Source organism: Syngnathus floridae, chromosome 2, assembly GCF_059516105.1.
Source record: "Syngnathus floridae isolate MCC-2025c chromosome 2, RoL_Sflo_1.0, whole genome shotgun sequence".
In the NCBI taxonomy this organism is placed as follows: domain Eukaryota; kingdom Metazoa; phylum Chordata; class Actinopteri; order Syngnathiformes; family Syngnathidae; genus Syngnathus; species Syngnathus floridae.
In genome coordinates this window covers 18,485,228-18,511,976 of record NC_142414.1, presented here as the reverse complement: position 1 = coordinate 18,511,976, position 26,749 = coordinate 18,485,228, and the positions used below count along the sequence as shown (strand labels likewise).

The 26,749-nt window shown below is 40.4% G+C and overlaps 1 protein-coding gene and 1 long non-coding RNA gene across 2 annotated transcripts in view; one reads left to right on the top strand and one right to left on the bottom strand.

Annotated features, from left to right (window-relative positions):
* The window catches only part of syt6a (synaptotagmin VIa), a 37,364-nt gene that overhangs the window by 2,065 nt on the left and 8,550 nt on the right, over nt 1-26,749 (top strand). Inside the window, exon 2 of the mRNA XM_088369015.1 lies at nt 25,938-26,340. Within this exon, the coding sequence (XP_088225141.1) occupies nt 25,938-26,340 (403 nt within the window). The remainder of the gene's footprint in view (nt 1-25,937; nt 26,341-26,749) is intronic.
* Nucleotides 9,769-10,669, bottom strand: LOC148402384 (uncharacterized). The gene is made up of 2 exons (XR_015857131.1): nt 10,099-10,669; nt 9,769-9,980 (listed from the first exon to the last, which is right to left on the bottom strand). It is a non-coding gene; the product is annotated as an uncharacterized LOC148402384 (long non-coding RNA).

Here is a 26,749-nt window from a genome sequence, read left to right as displayed (position 1 = left end):
TGCTTCTGATAATGGTAAATATTAACAACAGCAAACAAACAGTGGAGCAAATGGTTGTGTCAAACGTTTGCATAACACCGCAGTGGGGCTTTAGTAGGGAATATTCGACTTAATCCAATTTTTATTACCACTGCTATCATGTCAGGTTTATATAAACCAACAATACTAATTGATTCAAAATCGAATAATTGAAGATGTCATTGTTATGTTTCAGCACAGTACAGTGGTCCCCAATTGTTTCTTAGGCCACGGACGGTTTTCGCGCAAAGACGTAATTTCATTTTCCTAATAATTTAATAATAATTTAAAATTTAACAATTTAAAATAAAATTCACTATTTGGTTTGCTCATTTTTCTTTTTCATCGTTTCACAGTTTTAACAAATCAAGTGTTGACATTCTTGCATATTAGGTCATGTTTTGCGTATATAATTGACAATACAAATGTAATTTCACGGACTTGCGAATGATTGATGCATGCGAGACAAAATCAGGTGGCATAATTAACAAGAATACATTTTGCAATGTCGAATAAATGCAATGCTGTGATGACATCTTGAGCCTTGTTTGCATAGAATCTACCCGTGTGGGATAAAAAAAAGCAATATCTTATCGTGATAATATTATTTGACATTTCTCTTTATGGTTGACAGTTGAGTGAAGCATAATGCAGGATGCCTGCAGCTTGAAGCGCACATGGGATGGCTGTGAGAAGATAGATTTACATTTTTTGGAGCCAGATTGATCTGACAACTGTCGGTTGTGGTCCTCATGATACATATTCAATTTTGTTCAATTCGTGTTATAAAAATGTACATGTACAGGATTATTGTCAAAGTTTGATCCTGTCACATAAGGTGACGAGCACTTCACTTCCCGCCCAAGAGAAGTATTAAAAGTGTTGTTTCAACTCAACTTTGTAGAGGGCTTTTGGCAGAGATACTATCTGCGCTGATGTCACAATAGATTACTACAGTTACCATACTTAATTGTGGGTCAGCTTGATTGTCGCCCCATGCACATCTTCAACGGTGTGTCACGTGTTCGGGAGCTGCCGATTCGTCTCATTACTGCGGGGCATGAAGCCCACTTGAATGTCAAACCTTATTTGGCTCAGCCGGCCCTGTTGAGCGTTGAAATCCAGCTTCTTTGCTTTATGTTCACATTTTTGACATAGATTCATGTTGAACTGTCACGTCCACTCCAGTTTTGTCCAGTTGAGTCCAGTTCTGTTTGAATGATTCTCAGCACAATATTAGCAGTGATGTCATCATGGGGTATCAAAGTGGTCTGATCTTGTCATTGTCTTCAAAACCAAAAAATTCTCCGAATTCCTCACTGAACATCTTGGAACGGCTATGAGGAATTGACTTTTTAATTGTTTGGATGCAAATAATTGGGTGAAGTTCTCACTCAGTCCACATTCACACTTAATGTTCATGTGCGTGGCTCCCATTTCCATGGACAACCACTTTACGTATCACAGCTAATTTGTTTTTTATTGACTACAATGAAATGGCCAGTTAGTGATTCTGAAACTTTTTCCAGCGTGACCGAGAGGAAACAAGATATGTTATTTGTTGACTAATTAGTTCCGCCCGCCCTGATCGTGCGAGGGCTATCACATGACCTGACCGCACCCACCTGCTGCTGCTGCTGCTTGCAAAACCTAATCAACTGCTAATCTGCAATATTGGTATTTATACAAGCCAGTGGCTCAAGTCTTTGAATCCTTAAATGAAGCCTGTAGAGCTCGTGGGCAAAAAGGGTGCTGAACACACCAACCCATACAAACACCTTATTAAAAATTCCACTTTCATTATCAGCTGTGTGGACTTGAATTGAGCGGCCCTATTTTTGATCACATTTATCCCCCCCTTGAGCTTTAGTAGCCTTCATTGGAAGAGGATATTTGCATCATCTGTCATTCACCAGGCTGCATCACACCTTCATAACACAACAAAACAAACATGCATATAAACACAAAGAAATCCAAAAGTGCAACATTGATTGGATGGATGGATGCATGCGAGTCCATGTTTACACAACTCTGTCATAATAGCATAGGCAAGAAGTGATCAGGGCAAGGAGTCAGTGAGTACTATTACATGAACGATTGGTTCATTGCTCAGAATTGGACACGTGTCAGAGTCGGAGAAGTCAGGCAGATCTTGTGGGACCAAGAGGTAATACAGGGCATATTTCTATCCACATGCTTTAATATAAAAGTCCAACATTGGCTTGAATACCAAAGAAGCGCTTGTGTGGACAGCATTACAAATGTGCATCGCTTGCACTCTCCTTGAGCACCTTCGGGTCCCTCGCATGACCGACTTTAACATTCAGGGGTGTCCTGAAGGTGCAAATTTTATGTTATCTCCTACATGAATTCTCCAGGATAGAATCAGTCGCTAGGAATAACTATGCCATGCCAAGCTACGAATACAAATCTTCACTCTTGACTGCGCTTACAGCACCTCACAAAAGTGGGTTCACCCCTCAGTCGGGCTGACACGATCGAATATTTTTAGAATACATTATTTTTTCGATATTAATGGAATAATCAAGTAAAATTTTATTTTGTATGCAAAATCATTTCCCCATTAAGTGGTTATCACCCAATTATTGTCCTTTAGTTTGTATTGGTCAGTGATCCAAAAACAAAAACACAATGCGATTCAGGCTGTAGTCTTCAAAGTTTTTGAAACTGATTCATTTATTTTTGAGGCCTTTTTTTTTCAGAAATAAAAGCTGATGTTTGCAAAAGTCTTGTTTTGATGAAAGACGAACTATTTTCTGTATTTATGAATGACTTGAAAAATAATTGAATAAAGCCTGGTGAGAGGATGACATTTGAGAATTTGGACAATCACAAGAAGAAGTAAAACAGTCAATTTGGTAATCGATTATTTAATTTTAATAGCTCTACCGGTCATATTCTTGTAATATATTTTACTGCTGTAATATTATATTATAATATATTATAATAGTTAAGCATTATCCACATAGTAATTTGATTTATCTCACAAGATTTCTTGTGTTCAGACACATTATTTTTAAAATGCTTTTACCTTGCTAACAATTTTGACTGTCATCATTTTCACAATGCATCATGATTATTATGATACTTAACAAGTATTGTTAATCCACTGAAGATAAATATGAACACACTCCCAAGTTGAAATGTCCAAATGAGACCCAATTAGCCAGGTAGTATATTGTGACTTGTTAGTTTTACAAGATCTCGGGTGTGGATGTGGACCAGGTGTGTCGCATGCCTCGCCGCGACCTCGCAAAGAAGTTAAGTGCACACACTCAACATCATACTCCATGGAAAATGCCTACTGCCAGTCTTGCTGCAGAGGTCGAAGGGGTCCAGGGTCAGCCTGCTGGTGCGCCTACCATATGCTACATACTGCTTCAAATTGCTCTGCAAGGCTGTCATCCCAGAAGGAAGCCTCTCCAAAACATGACACCATCTGACATGGATTACTGGAACCATGTCTTATGGTCTGATGAAACCAAGATAGGCTTATTTGGTCCACATGATGTCAAGTGTGTGAGAGGAGAACAAAGACATGTGCGCCTTGGCTACAGTCAAGCGTGGGAGTGACACGGTCTGGGGCTGCGCGAATGCTGCCGACACGAGGGAGGGAGGGAGGGAGGGAACCATGAGTGCCAATTTGTACGGTGTCACAATGAAGTGGAGCATGATCTCCTCCCCATGGAGACTGTGCCTATGGCAGTAGCACAACTTGACCGCAACATGCTTCCAAAATCACAGACGCCTTGCTAAATAAACCGAGGTTAAAAATTGTGAGACTGGCCAAGCAAACTCTCAGCACAATGCTTGCTTTTAATTGACTGAGGACTCCTCATGCTCGAATTGTGCACAGCTGAGAGCAAATGACTAGTAAACACAACAGAGCGTGAGATGACTTTCCTGTCCTGGTGTGCATCACCAGAGCAGAACAGTACATTGAGGAGATGACTTGATCAGTTCACTAAAACAAAATCTCTTTGGTTGTTGTGATGCTCATGGTGGATGTGTAACTAAATGACTATTCTAAGATTTATTTTTTATTTCCACGGTATTAGACATTTTATTTACGTATTAGTTCTTCAAATAGTAGCCTCCACATGAAAAAAAAAAATTGTCAGGAAAGGCATGTTTTTGTTCATTTAAGGAAAAAAAATGTAAAGAGCATGCAGTCTAGCATATTAATGTTGAAAAATTGTGTGAAGTGCAAAACAATTACCTTTCCACTACAAATGATATTTTATTACATACTTTAGTGTAATAATCTGGGAAATGATGCATTTTCAATTTTCTTGGGGGTGAGTCGATATGATACCATTGGCGCTGTCCTTCCCCCATAATTGTATTGCCTCCTTCACTTCCACCCCATCTGCTTCCCCATCGTCCATTAACCATCATCCATCCAGCTCCACACTCTACTTGATGGAATTCTAGTTTTTATGATCATAACAACTTTTCTAATAAAACAATGTAACAGTGGCCCAAGATTTTTGCACAGTATTGTATATTAAACCGATTTACCTTGATCATTGCATTCCAAGGTTCCTTCATTTGTCTCGGAGAAGTCACAAGGCTTTCAGCACGCATCAGTCAGACTGGCTTGATGATATGGTGTAAAACATAATCGCGTTGATGAAAGGAAGTCAAGTGTGAGGTGCTGACAGCTTGGGGATAATTAGGAGGAGGACGGGTGTTGCTCAAATCTTTATTTGTTCATTAGACAGTAGAGTCACAGCAAGTGATGGGTGCACAGACCGCAGCGCCACTGGATCGCACCAAGTCTCAGCGCTCTCACTCATTCTAGAACAACTTGACAGATGGTGTCCTCTGTGTAGCAGGTTCCATAAGGAGGTAATCGAACACTTAACGGAAGAGTGCACGGTACTTTACTCTCTTGCCTTCTATGGAGGCAGTGTGAATTCAGTTTCCACTCAGCGAGTAAGTCTCAGTGGGGGTTCCGTCCCAAGTCTGTATGTGCCCAGCTTAAGCTCCCGGTGACTCAGAACGGTATCCAGAGTATTAAAAATGTATGGATAAACTGACCTTCATTTTAAGTATGTCTTGTTTGATCTGAAAAATCCATTTAGCCATCATTGTTGGTTAACATTCAGAAGTACGTACGCATTTGCTTGCCTCACATCTTTGCATCTTTCCATTAATATTTCTGCAACTGTCACTATGTATCTGTGTGTAGTAGCATATCAGCAAGCTTCTTCTAGTTGGACTGCAACTTCTTGGTTCCCTAGAACATGAAGTGCCTTTGGCGCTTCATCACTTTGGACTGAACCATTCCCATTTCCTGAAATCTATGGCTGCTTCTAGTAGTTTCCACTGATCCTGCCATTAATAGTCCCCTGAGGAAATCGAAAGCTAGAGTGAAAGCGTGGGGTTGGGTGGGGGAAATCGAATAAGGGGCTCATGACAATGGACCAGAGGGCCGAGTAAAGTAAGCATCGGTGTAGATTTACAAGCTCAAGTTTGTCAACAGGGTGGCATGTCTTGAAGAGACACAAAGAAAATTGCCCCCCCAATATCTTCCCATGATTGCGACTGCACAGGCTTGGAAAACAAAAGTTGTTGGCTTCATGTGACATTTGGCCTTCTGACCGCCTAAAAAGATGATGAAAACGGATGGCGTGACCTTACATATTGTCTGGTGGAAAGGTGCTGCCTGGTCCACTTCATCATCTTAAAACTCATCCTCAAAGGCCCTCCACACAAAATGTCAACACCTAACAATTCTATTGCTATGTACACTTTCACTTTTAAAGACAAACGCCCAGCGGCTCTATACTTTAGAATGAAAGCAACATTTTTACAAAAAAATTGTTAGTCAAAATCATGGCAGTGTGTATTTAAAATCTTAAAAGTTTTTTTTATTTTATACATTCTTGCTTTAAGAGTTATTTATTATACAACTAAATTACTCAATGAATTACAGGAAAGCAAAACATTCAAGCATTTTCATTTCTGGCTCTTTAGCACAAATTCACCTTTGTTGGTTATTTGTTTTGTACAGTAGTGGAATTTCTTTTCACCTGTGACAGTTAGAAATTGCATGTCATGTATAATGTAATTGTATTTTAAAAATGTCTGTACTGTTATTTAATCATTTAGTAGTGTAACGTTAATGTCGCCGCCATAGTACCGCACTGCTGTTTTTGCCTAATCGACCGCCAAGTTAACCCCTAAGTTGTACTCTGCATCCACCCAATATTAGCGCTTATCTTGTCTAGAAATAAATTTGGATAACCAGATATACTGTTTTCCCCTGAACATGTTCATTCAATATTACTTTAATTTCCTTTTTTGAAAATGGGAAATTATAGACATTTACCTACTCACAAAATGTCAGAATACACTTTGCACTTAGCATGAATATAATAGTACAATGCTTGTTGCATTTAAAATGCACTTGTTGATGTTTTCTGAATGCACCGCAATTTTATATTTTATTTATGTATTTATTTATTTATTTATTTATTTATTTATTTATTTATTTATTTTATGTACTAGGTCTCCTTTTAGAAGGTTGTAGTTAACTACACATGGAGTGTTTTTTTTGGTCTTATTTTATTTTTTAAATGTATTTACTGGATCTCCTTTTAGGAGGTTGTAGTTAACTACACATGGAGTGTGTTTTTTTTCTAGTTCAGTTTAACTATCTAAAAATCTGTAATAAACAAAACACCTGCCAACATGAGGTGAATCTACTTGCATATTGGAAATCCTTTTTTAAGGGTGAGTTTAGTTAGTGGCAATATTTCAAGTCTTTAAGTTATATGACTTGAGGGAAGAAAATTAATTATGTGATGAGGAAACATCTGTTCACGTGCCATAAAAAAATACTTTCACTCCAAGTACTTTTCAAAGCTTTTAAATATTATTTATTTCTTCTACTTTAACTTGAGTAATTATATTAAGTTACTTATACCAAAGTTTTTTTTTTTCCCAAAATATACTTCTACTCAACTACACTTTTCTCATCTTTCCCCTCCAAATCATTAAAACATGCATGTTACGTTTATTAAAGTCTAAATTGCTCACAGATGTGAATGCGAGTGTAAATGGTTATTTCTGGTATCCAAGATATGTATAGGTGGATTATTTTTTGGACAAATGGGTCAATTTGCTGATCTACATGAAAGATTTCTTCATTATTTGAACGAGAGATACCCTTTTGAAAGGCCCAAAATAATGTCAGCCTACCTAATCTTAGTCCAGCCATACATTGATTGACTTCAACTCTAACCTTAAATCGTTTAAGATTACATCATAACTGAGGCTACAATACGAGTTAATTTGTTTTTGACAACAAGTATGAATTATCACAATTAGCAGATTTTGCACACTCAGCCATGCAGGGAGCCTTGATACATTATTCAGCGGACGTCGCACACAATTTAATCTGCATATCTCATTTATCTTTCCATGCAAGATGAATATTTTGTTATAGATTGTCTAAGCAAATAAAAATGACTTCATCTTAATTAGTTCCCTGACAAATTTTGCTTCGTAAATAACAATGACAGCAGCTAAGAGTCTCTATTCAGTGCACCACGTACCAACTGTTTGGAAGTAAAAAGTCCAACCAATTGTAATATAAGAATAATGAATCAATCATATGTGAAATATTTGTCTCAATATCTAATTTATTGCCATAACAAGACATCCATTCACTATTCAGGCAATGTTTTAACAGCCAAATAACTCTTCATCCAGTGCCCCTTCTTGTCAAAAATTGCAAACTAATGGAGTAAAATGCATCACACCTCAGTATTTTTTTTTTAAAATATGCAATCAGGAGTCATGAAAAATTAGGACAACCAACGAAAAATGGTGTTTTTTTTAGATTTGTAGAAAAAAAATGCTTGCAATATCTGTTAAGTGATTCATTTTTTTGGAAGGGGTATAGATTTACCGCCAAAAGGAATAGGAAAAAAAAAAGAAGAAATTCATTTGGCAAAAAACAAAGTTGACAAACTTAATTTGCTTTAGTGGGTCGCAAAAAAAAAAAAAAGCATTTAGTTTGACACCTCATGGTTGAATCAATTTCGAAGGTGACAAAAGCCTTGGTGGAGGTATGTGCTCTCTCGGCACTGGTTTCTTCTATACTCATGTTTCTAATTGCTCTTCCTCCGTGATAGTAGCCAAGAATGTTAGCACGGATAAAATCTGCCACGATCGTCAGTAGAGTGTCGCGCTAATTTACACGTTATCGCTGGTGACCTGTGGGGGTCACGTATGGAAATCTCAATATGTAAATAAGTTTCACAGCCGGTAACTCATCCCCTGCGACATCATTGCTCGGGTCTTTGACAAGCAAATTCCCAGTCAAGCGTGTAATTACGAACAGCGGCGGCCACGGCGGCAGTTCAGGCGGAGGCGTGTGCCGGCGGAGTGATAACGAATCACCTGCCACCGATGTCGGTGGCCGAACATGGGCGCTAATACTTTCGACCTGCCACTTTGTAATGAAGACAAATAAGAGAAGCGTTGCTAAGTGATTAATCGAACTGTTCAAAGCATCATTACTTTACTCTCTCACAATTTTTGCTCCCACCGCTCGTTTGTGGACTATATTCAGTCTAACAATTTGTTTTGTCGTTTTAATGACCCTTTCCACAGTGGTTTAATTTCATTTTTGCCATTCGTCTTGACTTGTCTCTACATACGTGCACAAAGTCAACGGCATCATATTTATTTGACATTGAATCCACACATTTCGTAGATTAATAGATAATTCATTATCCAAAGTCGTTGACTTTATAGAGGAAATATGATGACAAATTTAGTTTTTAATTGCTGGTTGGGTCTCTGGGAATCTGATGCCAATCAAGTGTAAAATTAAACAAGTAAGTACAGTGTTGCCCTGCAGCGAAGTAATCAACACTCCCACTCAAAGGGTTTATAATTGCCTTTAGAAGCCATGAGATGGTAAGTAAACACTCCATGAAGCTCCTCAACTCGCATCAACAGGCAACAAGATGTCTCTCAAGGCTCCACCGGGATAACGTTGCTTCATTTTCCTTAGAACGCTCCGAGCAATTTGTTTTTGCTGTCATCTTTCTGGAATTCAATTTGCACTCAAAATGATATGTTAAGCATTTTGATGTGCTTTTAAGCACGCAAATTAAGAATGAAACAACTACTTTGAATTTAGAAAGCTTTTTGAATCAGTTTTCAGGAAGAGCCTCTGTTTGATGAATGATGAAGCAGATTTTTCAAATAGCAGTTTTAATTCAACTAGCAATTCTAACACCTCTTGGGGATTTTGCTATAAAAATTTAGAGAAGGTCAGATTTTATTCATCAATAAAGGTTATAGTGTATTTTAGGTCAATCCTGAAATTTTAGCCAGAAGTCAAATGTCTAACTTTTTGTGACTCTTATAAGCAGTGCTTATAGAAAAATTCAAGTGCATTCTGAGATTTATTGCTACACAAAATCATTCAAAGGACCTTAGATTTTACTTTTCCTACCTCAATCTTGACATGCTTGCTGAGGGAACGGCAAGACATCCAAATCGATAGACAAAGCTGTCTTGGAATTGGGCCAAGACTGGAAGAATATTGTCACTGTTGAAACGTGGCCCCACTCTTAAGTTGGGTGGGCCAGTTCAGAGAACTGAGTGGGTCACTTTAAGTGACCCAATGAGAACCTGCCCCTGGGTTTTTGCAAAATCCACTCCTATCATGCCACCACTGACCATAGATTAAACCAAAGACACTAAACCTTCACATCCTTTTATTGCAGTGAGTTGACGTGTTTACCCAGGAAACTTTTTCTTTTCTTTTTCAAGACCATAAAAAATGATGACAGCTGCAAAAGGTGCTTGGAAATTTTGATTGATCAAGCATTCTATCAAACCGAATGCTTCACTTCTCAGTCTTCTCCTAAAGAATCTTCAACGCACCTCCGGGGTCCAAGTCACTTGATTACCTGTGATATAGTTCTGTGTGAAATGACAAATTGGATCTTCTCCGAACACAGCAGCAAATAACATTAAAGCATTCCCAGAAAAAAAAGAAGCTCTCCTGCACATTATATCTCTGCTCACCTGATTCGGGTCACCGCTTCCCCATCTTTTCCAGGTTAGCGTCATGATCCATGAGAGGGTTTTAGGAGGTCTATATTAAATCTCCTCCTGTGAATACCTGAGTAGATTCTGATTTGTATTCTTGTGTAAAAAAAAGAGTGCTGTTCCCCGGCATGAGCCCGCTTTCTCTCTGAACAAAACTTACATATATTTCCGCCTCAGGCAAGCTGCTTCGATGGGGCCTGAGAGTGCAGGAAGGTCTTGATGTGCCATTCATTAGAAAGATGAATGTTACTGTTTGACTCCCCAGAGAGAACTATTTCATTCTGGGTACACTCAAGGCTATTGATTTCCACCACACATCTCCAAAAAGACAGCAATGGTCTTCAAGACCTCATCTGAGAATGTAATATTGTTTTGATTCGACAATGACATCATGCCAACTACTGTAAATATACAAAATATTGTATGACAAGAGTACTCGGTAGGTGACCCCGGGCAGCATCCGGCACGCTAGCCGCCTATTTGTAAGCTGTGTTGAAAATGGATGGAAGGATAATTCAAGTGGACGAGTTCACGCTGCTTGAGCATGGCCAGTGACATCATAATGACTAGCTGGAAGCATAGCTTTGTGACTCACTTGCTAGTGTGTGTACTGGACTGTAAATTTTGTTTGGCTGACAAAGCGAGTAGGCACGCGCAAGTATACTGGAAGTGCCTTGTGTGCAATTGCCGTTAGTTGTGTTTTACGTGACGTTAATTACCGCCTATCTCATAAACACGCACACACACTGGCACGAAGTGTGACATGTGAAACTGCAATATACAGATGTTTTTTCAAAAGCCTCTCTTGATGTTTGCTTTGAATTCATAACATGTTTTTTTTAGATAACTATTAATTTGAATTCATGTCAAAATGGATTTCAGATTTGTTCATTTTTATTGTTTCCAATTAAAAAACATTTTGTTGTTTGAACTGAGCTTAATTCACAGACCTTTTGACCCATTTAAAAAAATATTTGAAGCCCTTTAGGATATTTATTTGAGTATCCCTGCTGTATAAGAATGAGAATGAACATTTTCTATGCTTCACATTACACATTTGTCATTCACTTTTGTGATGTTTTATTTATGCATCATAAAGGAGACGTATCATGCATTTTTTTTATTTTATAGCCCTTTCTCACAATTACATGTCAGTCGTATGCTTTTATGATCAAATAAAAATAGAAAAACATGGATCCATAATTACAGTTTTACAGCATATTTCTTACCAAAATTGTGTCTCAGTTTGATGCAGTGGACCAGCCCCTCGAGAAGCCACCACTGGCCAGTTGAACAAGTTTAAGTGTCCAGGGTTCCCGGTTCCTGGAATGGAACGTTAGTTGCCGTCTCGGGCAATTAACTTGAACATGAATAGCTGAACACCTGCAATGACCAGTGCAGCCACTCTATTGTGGCTGCCAGGTTTCATGACCTATCCCAGCAGCATCTTGCCTTCTTGGTTCATTGAAGACTTTTTATTTCTCTTGTTGAGAGCCCTGGGGAGAATGATCTAGCCTGCCTGCTGCCTAATCACTGCTAATCCTTTCAAGACAGAAAGCCATGGTTGCTCAGGTTACTCTTGCTGAAGGATTATCTTGGGTTATTTATCCATCCAAAGAGGTTAATTATGGTGGCCGGCTCCCGCCTGCTTGGAACCTTCTTTGTGTCCGCACATGAAAAATCTCTGCTTTGAAGGCTCCGTACCTCACTTGGCTACACACCTGCCAATTGTGTCAATAGAATCACTGTATAAATTTTAATAATAATCGTTGATGATGCATTTAATAATTATCCTAAAAACAACTGTGTGCATGCAATTTGCTGGGGATGTCATCATTAGCCTCTTTTACACTGAGATCCTGAAGAAAAAGCAATAAACTGCCGTTTTCTGCTTTTTAAACAGAATCCAGTGAAGCGTAAGATTGCACTTTGTGGCACGCTATCTTGCAATCAGATATGTGCATGTGTAAAATGCAAGGGCAATTGCTTTCAACTCAATGAAAAGAAGTTATGGTCGAGTATCCACCCCTGTCCCGCTGCCCTGGAATATTTTACAATTTCGTTTTACTTCCCAACTGTTCTTACTGCTAGAATAGATCCTCTAAAATACTAGCCAGGTGTCTTGAAAGGGCAAGTCAATTACTTGATTGTCCTGCCCAGTTTGGAGAAGAAAAGGTAGAGCAGTAATATTATAAGAATTTATATAATTTTACATAAAATGGTCCAAACTGTTTCTAAACGAATACAATTGGAAAAAAGTGTTTTACTGACAGTTTAAAAATAGCAATAACGAAATGTAATTTAGCGAGGCATGTTAAAAATAACAATGACGGTGTAACAGACTGGGTCAGCCTGAAAAAATGTGACACTGACAGACTTCCGCGACACAATCCGGGGTAAAATGTGATCTCCAAGTGCCCACTTCGTAGTGTCCAAGGAGTAGAAATCTTTTTTGTACTTCCAACATGTAGACCAATTTAAAAGGAATGATAGGAGTCGTTTCTATTGGCTGAGGAGCAAGTTGGCTGTGCTCATTCCCACAATAGCGCAAACACCCCTTTAGAGTACAACTTTTATAACTCTTGGCTTAATTAATCATAGTAACGGTGACCGTATTGTGGGTCTTTGCCTGGAGAAGGTCAATCTCTGATGGACATTTCTAGCAATGGCAAAAATTGTTAAAAACATGGCGAGATAAATAAAGCATGTTTTCATTGGTCGTTAAGCTATACTGTGTTGACGGAACACTGAGCTGAATTATGTTAACAACTCGAAATGGTAATAAAGCGTATATAATGGGCCTGTCATCAAACAGAAACACTACAAAGCTTGGAGAGTGTTTCTCAAATCATCCAGGGAGGAAAAAAGACTTTGATTGCATTTACGCTCTATCTAAGATGGTTTACTGTGGTGGGACTCTGCTCTGCTTATATTTCTAATCGCCGTGATAGTGCTTACGAGACAGTCCCCGAGGCCATTTTCGACATCATGACAAGTCACTGTCTTCTGCTTGCCTTCACCATCGCTTATGTGAGAGGAATAAGGGAAGAAGGCGTACAAACATGCTTTCACGCTTCAACTGAACTTCACAATAGCAAAAGTATCAGGCAGACGATGTAGCTTGGTCTCTTAACGGGAGATGACAAAGCTGGAAGCGGTGCAGCTTTTATCATGTCAGCTAACCATTAGGAGACGGGTCAGGATATTCCAGACATTTCCTATTCTGCATGCTGTCCAAATTATTTGGGGAAAATCATTGAAGTTGCTCATCAGCCCACATCAGTGAAAACATTGTGGACCACTGAATTCGTGTTTGCTAGTTATGCCCATTTTCTATTTAAACCGACTGAAACATTTCAAAGCCACACCTAAAACAAGTTTAATCCATAACACGAATGAGGAATTTCAATTTAAAACCTGCAAGGGTAAATAATGGTCTGAAAGCTGTGAAGGGGATGGTATTCCTTCAGGCGTCAGAAGCGCACATTGACCTTCATTATTTCTGGTTACTCGGGGAACTCCTTCTACTCCTCATCTCACGAACGTCTATCTCTTGCGTCCTGCTGTGGCAAAGACTTCAATCTGTCTCTGTTTCCAAAAAAGGCCTCAAGCTGAAATGGGGTGATGATTCCTATGCCTTTTATAAAGTGAGAGCTAAAGTACTGGAATGGATTCCGGACGAAAGCGACCAGATGTACACATTCCCTCGGACACACACCGAACAAAAGCATCCGGTCTGGATGAGGAGGATCACCAGGGATTTCATGGGCTTCATTTTTTTTTTCTATTGAAAGAAAGTCAAGTGGGAAAAATGTAAACATGGCAGATAAATAACAGTTATTTTGCTGAAAGTGATGCCCTGCTGTTGTGCCCACTTCCTGCTCATGGTGTGACTGTGTTGTGGAGGTGTATTTTTACCAAACGTTACACAAAAAGGCAATCTGTTTCTTAATTTTTTTCTAATTAAAGGTTTATTGACAAATAGGAAGCAATTAATCAAAACAAAGGCTTCAAGCTGTTTAATGCCACTCCCATTGGAAGCTTAATATCAAAGTAAATGTAACTAACGATTAGCATTGATAGTTCTCATTTTCTAAAACCCTTGAAGTAATGGGTATTTGAACACAAAAGGTGGTGCAACACAGATAATATAATAACGTTCACAGGCATATATTTTTTTTATCTTCTAGGAAAATGGACTCACATTACAGCATCTTACCAAGTCATTTAGAGCAGTAGTAGGTCTACTATTCATTTTTGTGTTTGCATTACTGCGTTGTACTGGGATAGCACAATGGAGGGAATTTGAGCATTCTTCACATTTGTTTTGATTGTTATTACTCAGTTTTTGTAGTAAATCAAAATATGAGACCCCCCAGCAGCTCACACTCTCTTGCGTGGATCTTTTTGCCAGCGAAAGCTTGAAGTCTTGGCGGCTACTTGATAAATGATTCAGTCGGCACTGCGTAGAAAGCATGATATACAAGCTAACTCGGAATCCGGCAGGATAAACGGGGCTCCGGAGACTAACTCCACTAGCTTGGAGAAGAACTCACAGACCTTGCAACAAGACCGATGCAAACAGACTAAAGGTATTTGGGCTATGTTTAAAAAAAAACATGCTGACAGTTACACTTTATGCAAAATATTTGTATATCGTTTTGGACCTGACGCATACAACTGGATTTTAGGAGCTAAGTAGGATCTGTGATCTCATTCTTAAACTTTATATAATTAAGTCGCCTTTGTCTACTCCCACAACAAATTCCACGCTTTGCATTCTTGGACAGAGCTGTGAAAATACCCAAACTTAGTCGAGCCCGCTTCTGCGTGGATTTAGCTTGCGTGGGGTCCTAAAAGTATAGCCCAATTTTTTTTCGTCAAAGATTTATCAGGAGGAAAGTTATTTTTTTGCAGATAGTTGACGTCCTAGTGTGATGTCGGTGGTCTTTTGTTAATGTGACAAAAATAACACCTCTTATGAGGCGACCTTTAGGTAGCAGTATTAACATTTGTAAATTGAATCCGAAGAGACCATGTCGGATCCAAATGTGGCCTTTGGTTCTTCTTTCACGCAACGTGTCTGACTTTGAAATGTTAATAATACCACCTGATACTCACCAGAGGATCTTGACAGTCGCAGCTCGTACTCGATGTGTTCATTGAGAACTCGTCAGCACTTGAGCTGCTCCTCCGTCCGTCAATGCCCATCCAGCTGCTGTCAGCCGACTGATTGCTTTAAAGGTTATTGTTGGGCATGTTTACACCGACCGCATCATTATGCGATAAGATTAGATTGAGGATGGATTACAACCACGTTGTATCACCCGGATCAGATTAAATGGCCGGCTAGTTTGGTTTTAACACAGAAGCAATACCTGCGTGCCTATGCCCATGACAGAGGTTAACAACTATGCTTTGACAAAAACAAAAATAAGATATTATATCGAGCACTAAATATTATTACGTTTGGTCTGGACGGATTACTTCTGCATTATTGAATAGTGTTTTCTCAAAATATTTCTTGTTTGGATCTACTGTAATGGTCCTTTGTCTGCTATCCCATTCATATCTGATTTATATTCTTTTTAATTATATTTAATTAAAATGTATGTGATTAAAACATCAGCAGTTTGCAGGCAAGGTTAACGTCGTACTCCAGGGACATTGGTTGACAATTTCAAAACATGCCTTATTTATTTTTTGTCTTCATTATTGTACTGTGTTTGGATGGCCCATTACACCGGCTGTATCTTTTTAATTAACTTATTTCATTCTGAACATTCATAAAATGTAATAATGCAGATAATTTCCTATCCTATATATATATATATATATATATAAATATATATATATATATATATATATATATATATATATATATATATATTTAGTATTGTTTTAAAATATTGATATATTTTAGTGTTGTTTTAAAACATGAATATATAAGTCAACACTCCTAAAACTATTCACAATATTTGAATTTGCCGCATTGTTTTTATCCCTTAACAAAAACACCTCATGTTGATAAGCCATGGTGTGATGCTGAAGCAGTGCACACTTTCAATGTAAACACTGTAAAATGCACCTGAAATGATGCATGAGACCCAGTCCCATGGTGACTTCTAATAAATCAAGGCCTAATAAAGTTTGGGTACAGTGCAAAAGCTAAGGCCCAAAACAATCCATTATATTACAACTTTATACACCAAGTGGGTTGCCAGTCGACGAGGCATTGTCCCTTCAATGTTCACACAATTTTATAGAGCCGTGTCAACTGATTATGTTTTGCTTTATACTTATAGTGAATCTGTTTTGAACCACGAGTAAGGAGTAAACTAAATGGAATGCAGCTGATGTGAGGTTTACAGCTAAGCTGCTTCTGATCTTTGATACGCAGCGTCTGGGGGCTCACCTTGTTGAACGCTCCCCCCAAAATGTTCCTGCTCAAAAGCAATTAAGTTGTGTTTATTTTGTCGTCGCTCCTGCAGTGGGAGGCGGCGGTCACATGTGGTCTCATCCACCACAGGCTGCTGAGGAAGTGATGCTAATCTAGACAGAGGGAAGACTGGGAGGAGTGGGGGAGGGTGGGGGGAATCACCCCTCCCATCCTCCTCTCTCTCTCTTTCTCTCTCTCTTTCTCGATGATTGTGCTGCAATATGTCGCATGACCGCCGCCAGGACTGCAGATGAGTCTTCTAGATAATCATAATAATAAGGCATCATCGTTTATATCATACAGCAAAGCAATATTTTTATTTTATTTATTTTATTTATTTTTTCTTACAATTTAATGATATTAATAAAAGGCCCCTTTTGATCACCTCCCAGTCAGGTTCTATTCAAACAAGTCTTTGCATGTGTCGGACCGTTTAACCACCTGCTTTGATATTTATGAGGAAGCTCCTACCCCCACCATTGATATTCATGCGGTTCAAACTTACTATGCAGCTTTGCTGCATTGTCACTTGCTTTTTTTTTTTTTTTTCCTCTTCTCGCCCCAATGCTGCATGCTCAGTCTCAATAGTCTGATCTGACCGACCCCCCCTACACACACACAGACACCCCAGCCCCTTTTTACACCGCAGCATCCCGCTGCCATAGAAACCAAAAGGAGCATCCTGGGTGGTGCATGCAAGGCTCTCAGTGTGTGCGCTCAGGAGAGGGAGCGCATTGACCAAAGATAGAGCTAGCAGAGAGGTGCTGTTACTGGTTGGCTGGAAGTGAGGAGAAGCAGACGGAGAAGTGAGCGGGTGAGGTTATCCAGAACGCAAAAGTCACTTTCACGGGTGAGTACGGCACGGAGCGTCACTGAGTGTCTTTCTTTTGTCTTCTTTGTTGATGAGTGATGGTGAGTTTGCTGCTGAGATGCGCAAGAGTTGTAGTTTGCTTAGCATTTTACTTTTGGATTCAAAGCAACTAGCTTCCTTGTTTTGCACGTTACAAAATCGTTGATGGACCTCTGTGTTAATATTTGATGAGGCTTCCCATCTCGGTCGCCTCTGCTTTTTTTCTTTCTTTCTAAAACCATCCCTTTGTTGTCCTCCAGCTTTTAACAGTCATGAAACACAGTAAAGCCCGAGGTGAGGCCACCTGCTCTGCTGCATAGCGCAAAACACGGTCAAGTCAGGCTTTTGAATTTCGTGTGAGTGTCTTTTCTGCCACTTTTTCAGCCCGTCTCTTGCTCCCCCGCTCTTGCTCCTTGTCCTGACACTTTGATGAAGGACCACAGCCGTGGGGCTAATGGGGAGGAGATCAGTACGAGCTGGAGGGAAAAGTGTAATTGTGAGCAGTTGGCACCTTTGAGACGCTTGTTGTTCGATAATGAGCCAAACTGTGAAGACAGAAGGCAAAAAAAAAAAGAGAAAGGAAACCGTGCAACCTGTTAACATCCCTGCTGCTTATTCACGCCCTTTTCCTCACCCAAGCAACAAGCAACAGCAGCCACCAAGAATTACAATTTGCATCTTTTTTGGTAGGCTTGTAAACGCTTTTGGACGTTTAATACAATCTCGCTACTTTTTGGCAACTTACAGCTAGTATCCCAAAGCGACCTTTAAATATTTTAACGTGCACGAATCGGTGACATACAATAAAAATGCATTATAAAAATCTGACCTATACAAACACTGCAATATGCATGCTAGGCCTGTGCACACCGAAAGCTCACCTCCCTGGTTTAGATTGTTGCATATGGAAGTCGTGTGACACAACAGAATTCTTCGCTGTTGCCTTTAGCTCTTATTTAGCTTCCCTATCTACATTGAGAACTCTGGATTGCTCGCTTAATGGAAACTTGACTTTGAACAAATCCATCCTTTCATATTTGGCCCCGTTGACCCTTGCTGGCTTGCTGCGTTTGTGTTTTGCGTGCGCAACTGTGTACAGTTCCACGTTTGTAAAGAGCATGTGACCGTGCACGTGTGTTGATGATGACGTGCTAGGAGTATGGCCGCGGGGGTCGTGGGCTTTCTTTGTGTGCGGCGCCTCCCGTGTGACACCTTTTATGACTTTTTGTTTAAATGTCACTCACCGAGGCTGCGATAAACATGGGAAAACGGGAGGCTGGGATTGGTGCGATAAGCCCGCCCCCACTGCCCCCCCACCCCCGATTTCCTCCAGGCACAGTTTGTTTCAGTCCGATAGAAAATTGGAGTGAATTCTTAAAGCCCTTTGGTCCCCGATCAATACAGCATAAGAGGAAATAATATTGGCCTTGTAAACGAGGGGTGGTGCTATACTGACAATGATCTCACTTGTTACAGGAAGCTCATGTTTAATAGATGGAAATAAGGCCGATATGAATTGTGGGCTCCGCTGTGGCCGAGAACATTAGAACTTGTTGCTTAATCCGACACTTCAAAGCCTTTATTCAACCAAGGCTCAGGCCGCTGCTTCTGACTGCAACCTGCACATTGCATCTATAAAGAGATCAAAACAGCCAGAGGCTTTTTCCATCTCTGTGTTTTCGTCCTGTGTACAGAAAACCATAAATTTAGTATTCCTCAAACAGTCAAGCCACAACGTCGATACTTTGCTGCGTTGGAGTTTTCATGTGAGAGAAAGAAAAAGTGCTTTTAGGAAGTTGGTGACAGGGCTTGAGTGAAAGCTCGGTAAAATCCGGTAACTGTGTAACCCTCTGTGGTTAGTTATTTAGTTTAAAAAAATAAATCTTTTGCTAGTTATAAATGTTGCCATTATGAAGCTTTTTTAGTGCCCTTTGCTCTCGTTCTGTTTGTAAATCTTGCCAATTTTGTACTTTCTGGAGGTGAATATTACGCCATGGTTTCCGCAAAGCTCCTGAAGCCCGACCTGCCAAATGTACCAGATCATAAGCGGCATCATCTTTATGAATGTTAAATAGTTGATTGTAATGGATAGTGTAGCAGCAAGCTATGTTAATTTTCTCATACCTCAGCACTTTTCATCGGCTACCTTTACTTATAACAGCCTAAAAGTAGGCCAAACCAATGAAGCCTCAATACTTGCGTGAATTTACTACATACTAAAACATTTCGGCAGATTATTGAGCGCCACATAAAATCAGTTCCGGGTCGCAAAGCACAACCAAAATGAATACATAATACTGTAATTATCCATCCCTAACTGCAAATCTGCTACTATTTGTGCGCTATCCAGTGCACGGTTTGATATGCTACGGTGCATTAAACTTTCTCTGGCATTTCAACTCAGTGACCGCATTGCCTGCCATTCCCTTGCAATCTCTTCCAATTTTCAACTTCCATCCATCATCTGAGCGGCTTATCCTCACAACTTGTGGAATTCTATTACACTTATTTCCTTGACTGCAGGATCAATTATTGGTCTATCTGTTGGATCAAGATGAGGAAGGAGTGCAATCGAGGCTAGCTAGTGGCAGGTTAATAATGCCAGCAATAATGGCTGAAACTCTGCTGGTCATCTTTCCTTTACAACTGTTATGGCTGCGAGCATCTGAGTACACACGGCCCAAATGTCAGCCCACGCTTAATCTAACAGGGTCACAATGATGGATGCATCATTTCTTCATGCTGACTTGTTGTTTCCCGCTATCGCAGAGAGCCTCGGGGCCGAAGGTCGGGTTAGAGCTCGCAGAAATTTGATGCGGTGGCTTTTTTTTCTGTTGGGAGCAATACTTTGTTGACTTCTTGAAGTGGAATCAATGGAGAAGACAAATGTTTCATTGATGGAAATTGATCATAAATGCCCAACATTGCATTGTTTCTTTTTTACACCAACAAGGTACATTAGACTAGTGTGAGCTGCCGATGACAAGTTCATTCATTAAAAATGATTCAAAAGTACCCCCCCTATTATTTTATCACAAAATAAGCAAGGAAAAGAACAAAAATACAGAAACGACTCATTCAGATGACATTAATCCTATTCACTTCAACAAAGCTAGCATACATGGTTTTGGAAAATGTGAAGAATCCAGGCAAGCGCCTACAAACGCCACTCAGGAAGGCCACAACTGAGATTCCAACCCCAGACCACAAATTGTGAGGCAACCACGACACCTGTCATAAAAAGAAAAGAAATATATCCCCCCCAAACCAGCTAATGCAAGACGTTAAGTAGATAAAGTGCCTCCTCCTTCAATCAGCATCTCTCCTATGCCCGCAATCCACTTGACAGGCTTACTTGCACTTGTATTAATCCGTCACAATACTGCGACACTTCAAGCCTGCGGAGCATCAGCAAGCTTGTGTTTGTAATGGATGAAGCAAATCCATTTAAATTCCCCGCTGATGAAAATTAGGAAGACTCAAACAGCCTGATGGCTGCCTGTTGGTTTTTATCCTGCAAATGCAAAAGCATCCTGCACGGCGCAAGCACACAACACATCAATAAAGTCCGTCTTTATTATTATTGGATGGCATCGTGCTGTGCTGCTCTGTCACCATTGGTCCGAGGTGATCGTAATGTTGTTGGTCATTAATATCATAAAGCCTAAACAAACTGCAATGAGTCACTCTAAAAAACTGCCCGCATGTCCTCAGCAAATGGCGAGCTCATTTTTATTCCTGTCCTGCTGTGGCCCTTTGCTAGTTTTTATGGTTTGAGATGATGATTATTATTATTACATAATGATGTGTCCTTACACTCTAGAACAATACTGTACTTCTTTTCACAAGAATAGAATAGAATAGAATAGAATTCCTCCTCATATAAGGGTCATAGTTCATCTGAGTTGCCAATAAATTCGGTAGAGTCCAAATTGCAATTGCACTTTACACTACAAAAGGTCCATCGAATACTTTGCAGCCTTATGTGGGTGATTGTGTTTTGTTATTGCATCTCAAGGTCTGTTGAGACTGATGGGGGAGAGAGACTGGGAAGTGATTCAATGAACATTTGAATTGTGCATTCTTATATGAATACAATTTTAAAGTCATTCAGATGCACGTTAGGCTTGCAAAGTTGCCTCTCTATACTTTTCATACGTGCTGTGATTGACGAGTGATTAGTCTTGGGTGTACGCTGCCATTTGCCTGGAGTCAGCTGGGATCGGCTACAACTCCCAATGACCCAGAGCTGAATAAGGAATATATACTAGAATGTGAATGAATGGAATCGCAACCAGAATTGTCCCTTAAAGGGAAAGTAATGTTGCTGCACGGCCAATCCTTTTTTCCTCTCCATTTAATTTCTTGAAAAGTATTTTAACACGGTCCATTGCCATACAAGCTGAAAAAGAAGTTAAGCAGGTTTAATAGCTAAAAAAACCAGTGCAGCAACAAAAGTAAGTCAAAGAATGAACAAAAGGCCAGTTAATAGGAATGACATTTACATCAATGTAGACGATGTACAACTGTAAGTAAACTGAAATGTTCTGCATGCAGACAGTCATTACAACACAATGTCAAACACTGTTAATTACAGTTGATTTGCTGAATCGTCCCACTGTTTGCACATTCAACAGTGGAAGCGCTGAACAAGCTCGACACGTCCCATTTAAATATTGTAATATAATTTCAATATTTACTCCGTGCAAGCAGAGGCAGGCTGCAAGCTGTGCGATAGCGATTGCAGCTTGCGGTCAACAAGCAGGTTAATTGTTCCATTTCCCATGTGGTTCAATTGGGCTATGGAAATCCACAAGGAAGCAGATTTTGAAGTTAAGAGAACATGATCCCACCCCCCCAAGAAAAACACAGATCTTTGACCGAAAGGATTAGACTTTTTTTTTTTACTTTTCAAGTGATAAGTGTGATTAAATTTATCCTTGATGGGGATAAGAGTGTGTGTGTGCGTCTGTGTGTGTGTGCTTAGTGCTAAGATGATTGCATTTATAAAAGTTACATTTCTATATATTTCAGATTCATGAAACTTCTCAAAAGTCATTTTCAATCATACGTTTGCGAGCGTTTTGGGAAGAAACACTAATTGAATTGAAATATTTGAAGTAGCGCAATACACTAAATTCTACAACTTCCTACATGAGCATCGTTTACCTCGTCGCCTGAGTGTCAAAATCATTTTTCGCCCTTCCCCACTGCTGTTTGACACAGCCGACTTATCCGCCGGTGCTTAACACCTCCTCTCACGCACCGGAGCTTTAGGATTTAGGGTTGTGGGGGGGTGGGATTATGGGATTTTGTGAAAAAGACACCACGGAATAAGCACTCCAAAAACGGCTGAGGTGCCCACATCGAGATTAGTGGGAATCATTTCCGCCCTCGGGGAACGACAAGCTTCCCATGCATGTTGATGAAACAGCTTTTACAAATTAACGTCGCAATCTACAAATCCCATTTTGGAATGAATTTTGCTGTGCTGGACATTTCCAGTGTGATGATATGACAATCCCGTCAGCCTATTGAGTTTTTCCTCAACATGACAATAACATCTCGCAATTAAAACAAAGTGCAAACAAACCTGTTTTAATTAGTTATCATACATGTTGATCCTGTGTTGCCTTACCAGTAGAATGTTGTTGTAATTATTTTTTTTTCATATTTTACAGAAGTTGATAAGCAGGTTTTGACCTGGTTGCCATAGAAACACAGTTTGATTAGAGGAGAAAAGCCTTTATGTGTATCAATTTGCCGTCTCGCTCAATTTCTGACCAAATATGAAGAAAAAAAAAGAAATGTCAACTTAAATGTTCAACAATGTGGCGGCGACAGCGGCGGCGGTCGACAACCTTTATGCGAAACGTCTTTGATAACATCGCAGCTCACCTGACTACCGTTTGGTGCAGAGGTAGCAGCCACCTGAAGGAACGTTGCGGCCTGATTGATTTTGCTTCGCTAGTATTGATTGCGAGAAGTGTTTCTCAGCATGAAGGAACCGCCGTAAAGAGCCCTATGATAAAGTGCGGCCCGGTGGTGGTCCACTCCTGCAGAGGCGTGGGTGTAATCATTAATAGTGCAGCTAAAAAAGCTCCAGGTTGCTTCATTCTCACGCTGTCAGGGGAGATTGTGTCCGGCGGGAATAATATGCTTCGCTTCATTAGTCATGTGTCTGAAGAGGAAGACCAACGGCGTTTTTTTTTCTCACTTCCCATTTGGCTTACTGTCCATGTCTAACTACTGCAGGATTATTAGCACTCTGTTCTTTCTTTGCAGCACTAAAGTTATTAGCTGCTTTTCAGCCTGTGTGTTTCTATTTCTGTAGCCATTATAGCAAACGCTGCTTTGGCTTCCACATCTGATTGACGAGTGTGTGGAGGTGTGGTGGCACAATCGTTCCCTCATTAACCTTTTCGCGCTGAACCAAACAGAGGCAGCGAGTGCAGAGACTGACGAGAAAAGTTTACTAGCTGAACAATTCTTTGAAATATGGCACTAACATCCTTCATGAGGCCAAAAACTTCATGATCGTATTGTTTTCATGTTTTCATATTTTTTTTACTTGAGGTTCACAAACAACTTGGATTGAAAGAAGAAATGTCACGTAAATCAGAATTCAAGCCAAACTTCTCTGCATGAATTTTGGATTCATGACATCAGAAAGAAGTCCAGCAGTCATCAGAACTGCCACTAAGGGAGTATTCATGATATTTGAACACTTGAAGATGAAGTATGACTTGTCCCCACAGAACGTCTTCCATTATCTTCAGCTACAACCATACACTAGCTTAGGTCCTGAACTGACTTGGCCTTCCATGAGTAAGAGCGAACAAAGTCCAATTTATTTCTGGATGTTTGTTGACAGGTGAAAGTCTAAAATTAGGTCATCTTAAGTCTGGACTGAAATAGGAGTTGCACGTCTGTGTTATGATTGCTGAACAGATGTGGGCCGGTTTATATCGGAACAGCCTTTCAACTACCACAAAAGCCTGGTATAGACTGACTAATATCACACCAGAAAGATGACATTCTTTCAAATCTATCCTATCTGAGTCATGTTTCAGAGGTTGGCTCTTTTCTGCACTGTACCTTGCATTGCCCCAGGGCGGAGTTCTTCTTGCTTGACATCTGTTCCACTATAAGCAGGATCACAGGCATGCCACTGGGTACTGAATCCTGCAAAATTCCATTTGTGCACAACTCAAATGTCTAAAGATTGCTTTACGTACATGAGATGGACCTTGACATGGACTCCCTTCCTATTGTTAATAGGTGGTCTTTGAGATGAGCAGCTGGGGGGGAAAAGTAGGCAACCTATTGTCTCAGAAAACTGCTGCTTGTTTTTAAAAAGACTGGCAGCCATATTTAAGTACCTGACATGATTGCTCGCATCACTTTCAAATGCTGACTGTATTTTATTTTTGTCTTGCATACACAATGCCGATTGTCCACTTATTTCGTCAGTCGTGTGGGTTTATAGATTGAACAGCCTACCTACTAAATGTACATTATGTAGCTGTAATCCACAAGCAAGCAATCTCCTTTCCTCTATTAATAAAACGGAAAAACAATCAGGAATGAACTCATCCTTGCCTCCAGGTTCCAGCTGCTTCTATTTGTCTTCAGCGGGGGGAAGATTTAGCTCAATAAACACTCTCGAAAAAAAAAAAGACAGAAAAAAGCAAATTCAATGTGCCCTAAAGCGGCTTCCTGCTATGTGTGCACTATTACATGGAGACTGGAGTCTTCTGAGAGCAGCACACAGCTATGGTAGATAAATTAGAGTCAACGCAGTGCGTGGAAAAGAACACTGCTGCAAAATGTGGGGAATTGAATTCAGGCTTGAGCGAATGGGGAATGTTCCAGGTATTAGATGCTGAAATTTGATTATATGGAATCAAGAAACAGCATGGTTTGCCTGTTCTCCCTCAGGCTCCACGCATCTCGCTTGTCAGCGTCCTCGGCCCGTGTCCAAGGCTTTTGTGTGTGATTTAGACCGAGGCACAATGACCAGGTTCCTTCACGTGTCGGCCATTTTGACACCTCATCCCGGGAGCCTTCTTGGATTAGCATTCAAATAGACGATATTTCATTTGCATGTTTCCTCTCTGCCAATTGGCACTGCCTCCACCATTGTTTTTCTTTCAATGGCAGTGGCATTCAATAACAACGCCACAAGAGTATTATTATTTGAATGCATATTTTCTTATGGGTACTCCTGCTCTGTTGGGTTTATTGAAAACTATACATTGTCTTTAAATCAAGCGTCATTGCAATATTCACTATGTACAATAACAAAACACTTATTTTCCCTTTCTACGTGTGTTAGGAAATACTGTTCCCCAATTGAGGGCCCCAAAAACTTTATCAGCAATTTGAAGTTTCTGGAAGTGAATGGCAGTGTATGTTATGTGCAAAAATATTGACTTAATACAGTGTCTCTTTTTGTGCTCTCACCCTCATCATTGCCATCTGCTCGCCCATATTGTGTTCCCGGACCCCACGGCTCGCCACCAGACGCTACTTTTGGCCTCCTTCTCGGTGTGTTTGTGCTCTGCGGCTTGGTTCTGCTGGGCCTGCTAGCCTTCGGCTCCTGGAAGCGGTGCGGTCCGCCTCGGCGGAGCAAAGCCAGCTTCCTCACTCCGTCCCCCAGCCCGGAGCACCGCCCGCTGCAGCTGTCTCGCCCGCTGCCGTTGCCGTCGCCCCCAGGTAACCAGCAGCTGCAGCAGCCAGCGGTTACCATGGCAACAGAGAAAATGAAGGACCCCGTGGGCCCGATGGGCTTCCTGGAGGCTGCGGTGAAGATAAGCCATACATCTCCTGACATCCCCACTGATGTCCAGCTCTCCATGAGGGAGCACTTCCTGCGCCGCACACAGCGCATGCAGAGGCAAACAACTGAGCCCGCTTCCTCCACCCGGTTAGTCATGACACGTGTGTGCGTTCGTGCGGCCGAGGCTTTACTTCTCGTTACGTCGACTAAGCAGCATTGGTAGGCCATTCGTATAGAAGTCCGTGGATAGCCCCGGGAAGTGCGTCCATGGTCAGCGTGTTCTGCAATTCACATTAGTTTTCTCTATTTTTCAAAACAAAATTAAAATAACGAACGTCAGAGTATGTATCGCTTTGTCGGCAAGAATAATAATTTCACATTTGAGGTTGCATAGTATTGCAGTTAAATTCATAAGCCTAGATGATTTTAAGACAAAGTGGATTTATTTGTAAAGCGTTATGTAACAAGTCAGCAACCTCAAAAGCTTTTGCATGTTCTTGCAGGTCATTACAGTGACGCTAATTGCATGCGACGACTTCATCGGGAGCCTTTCACC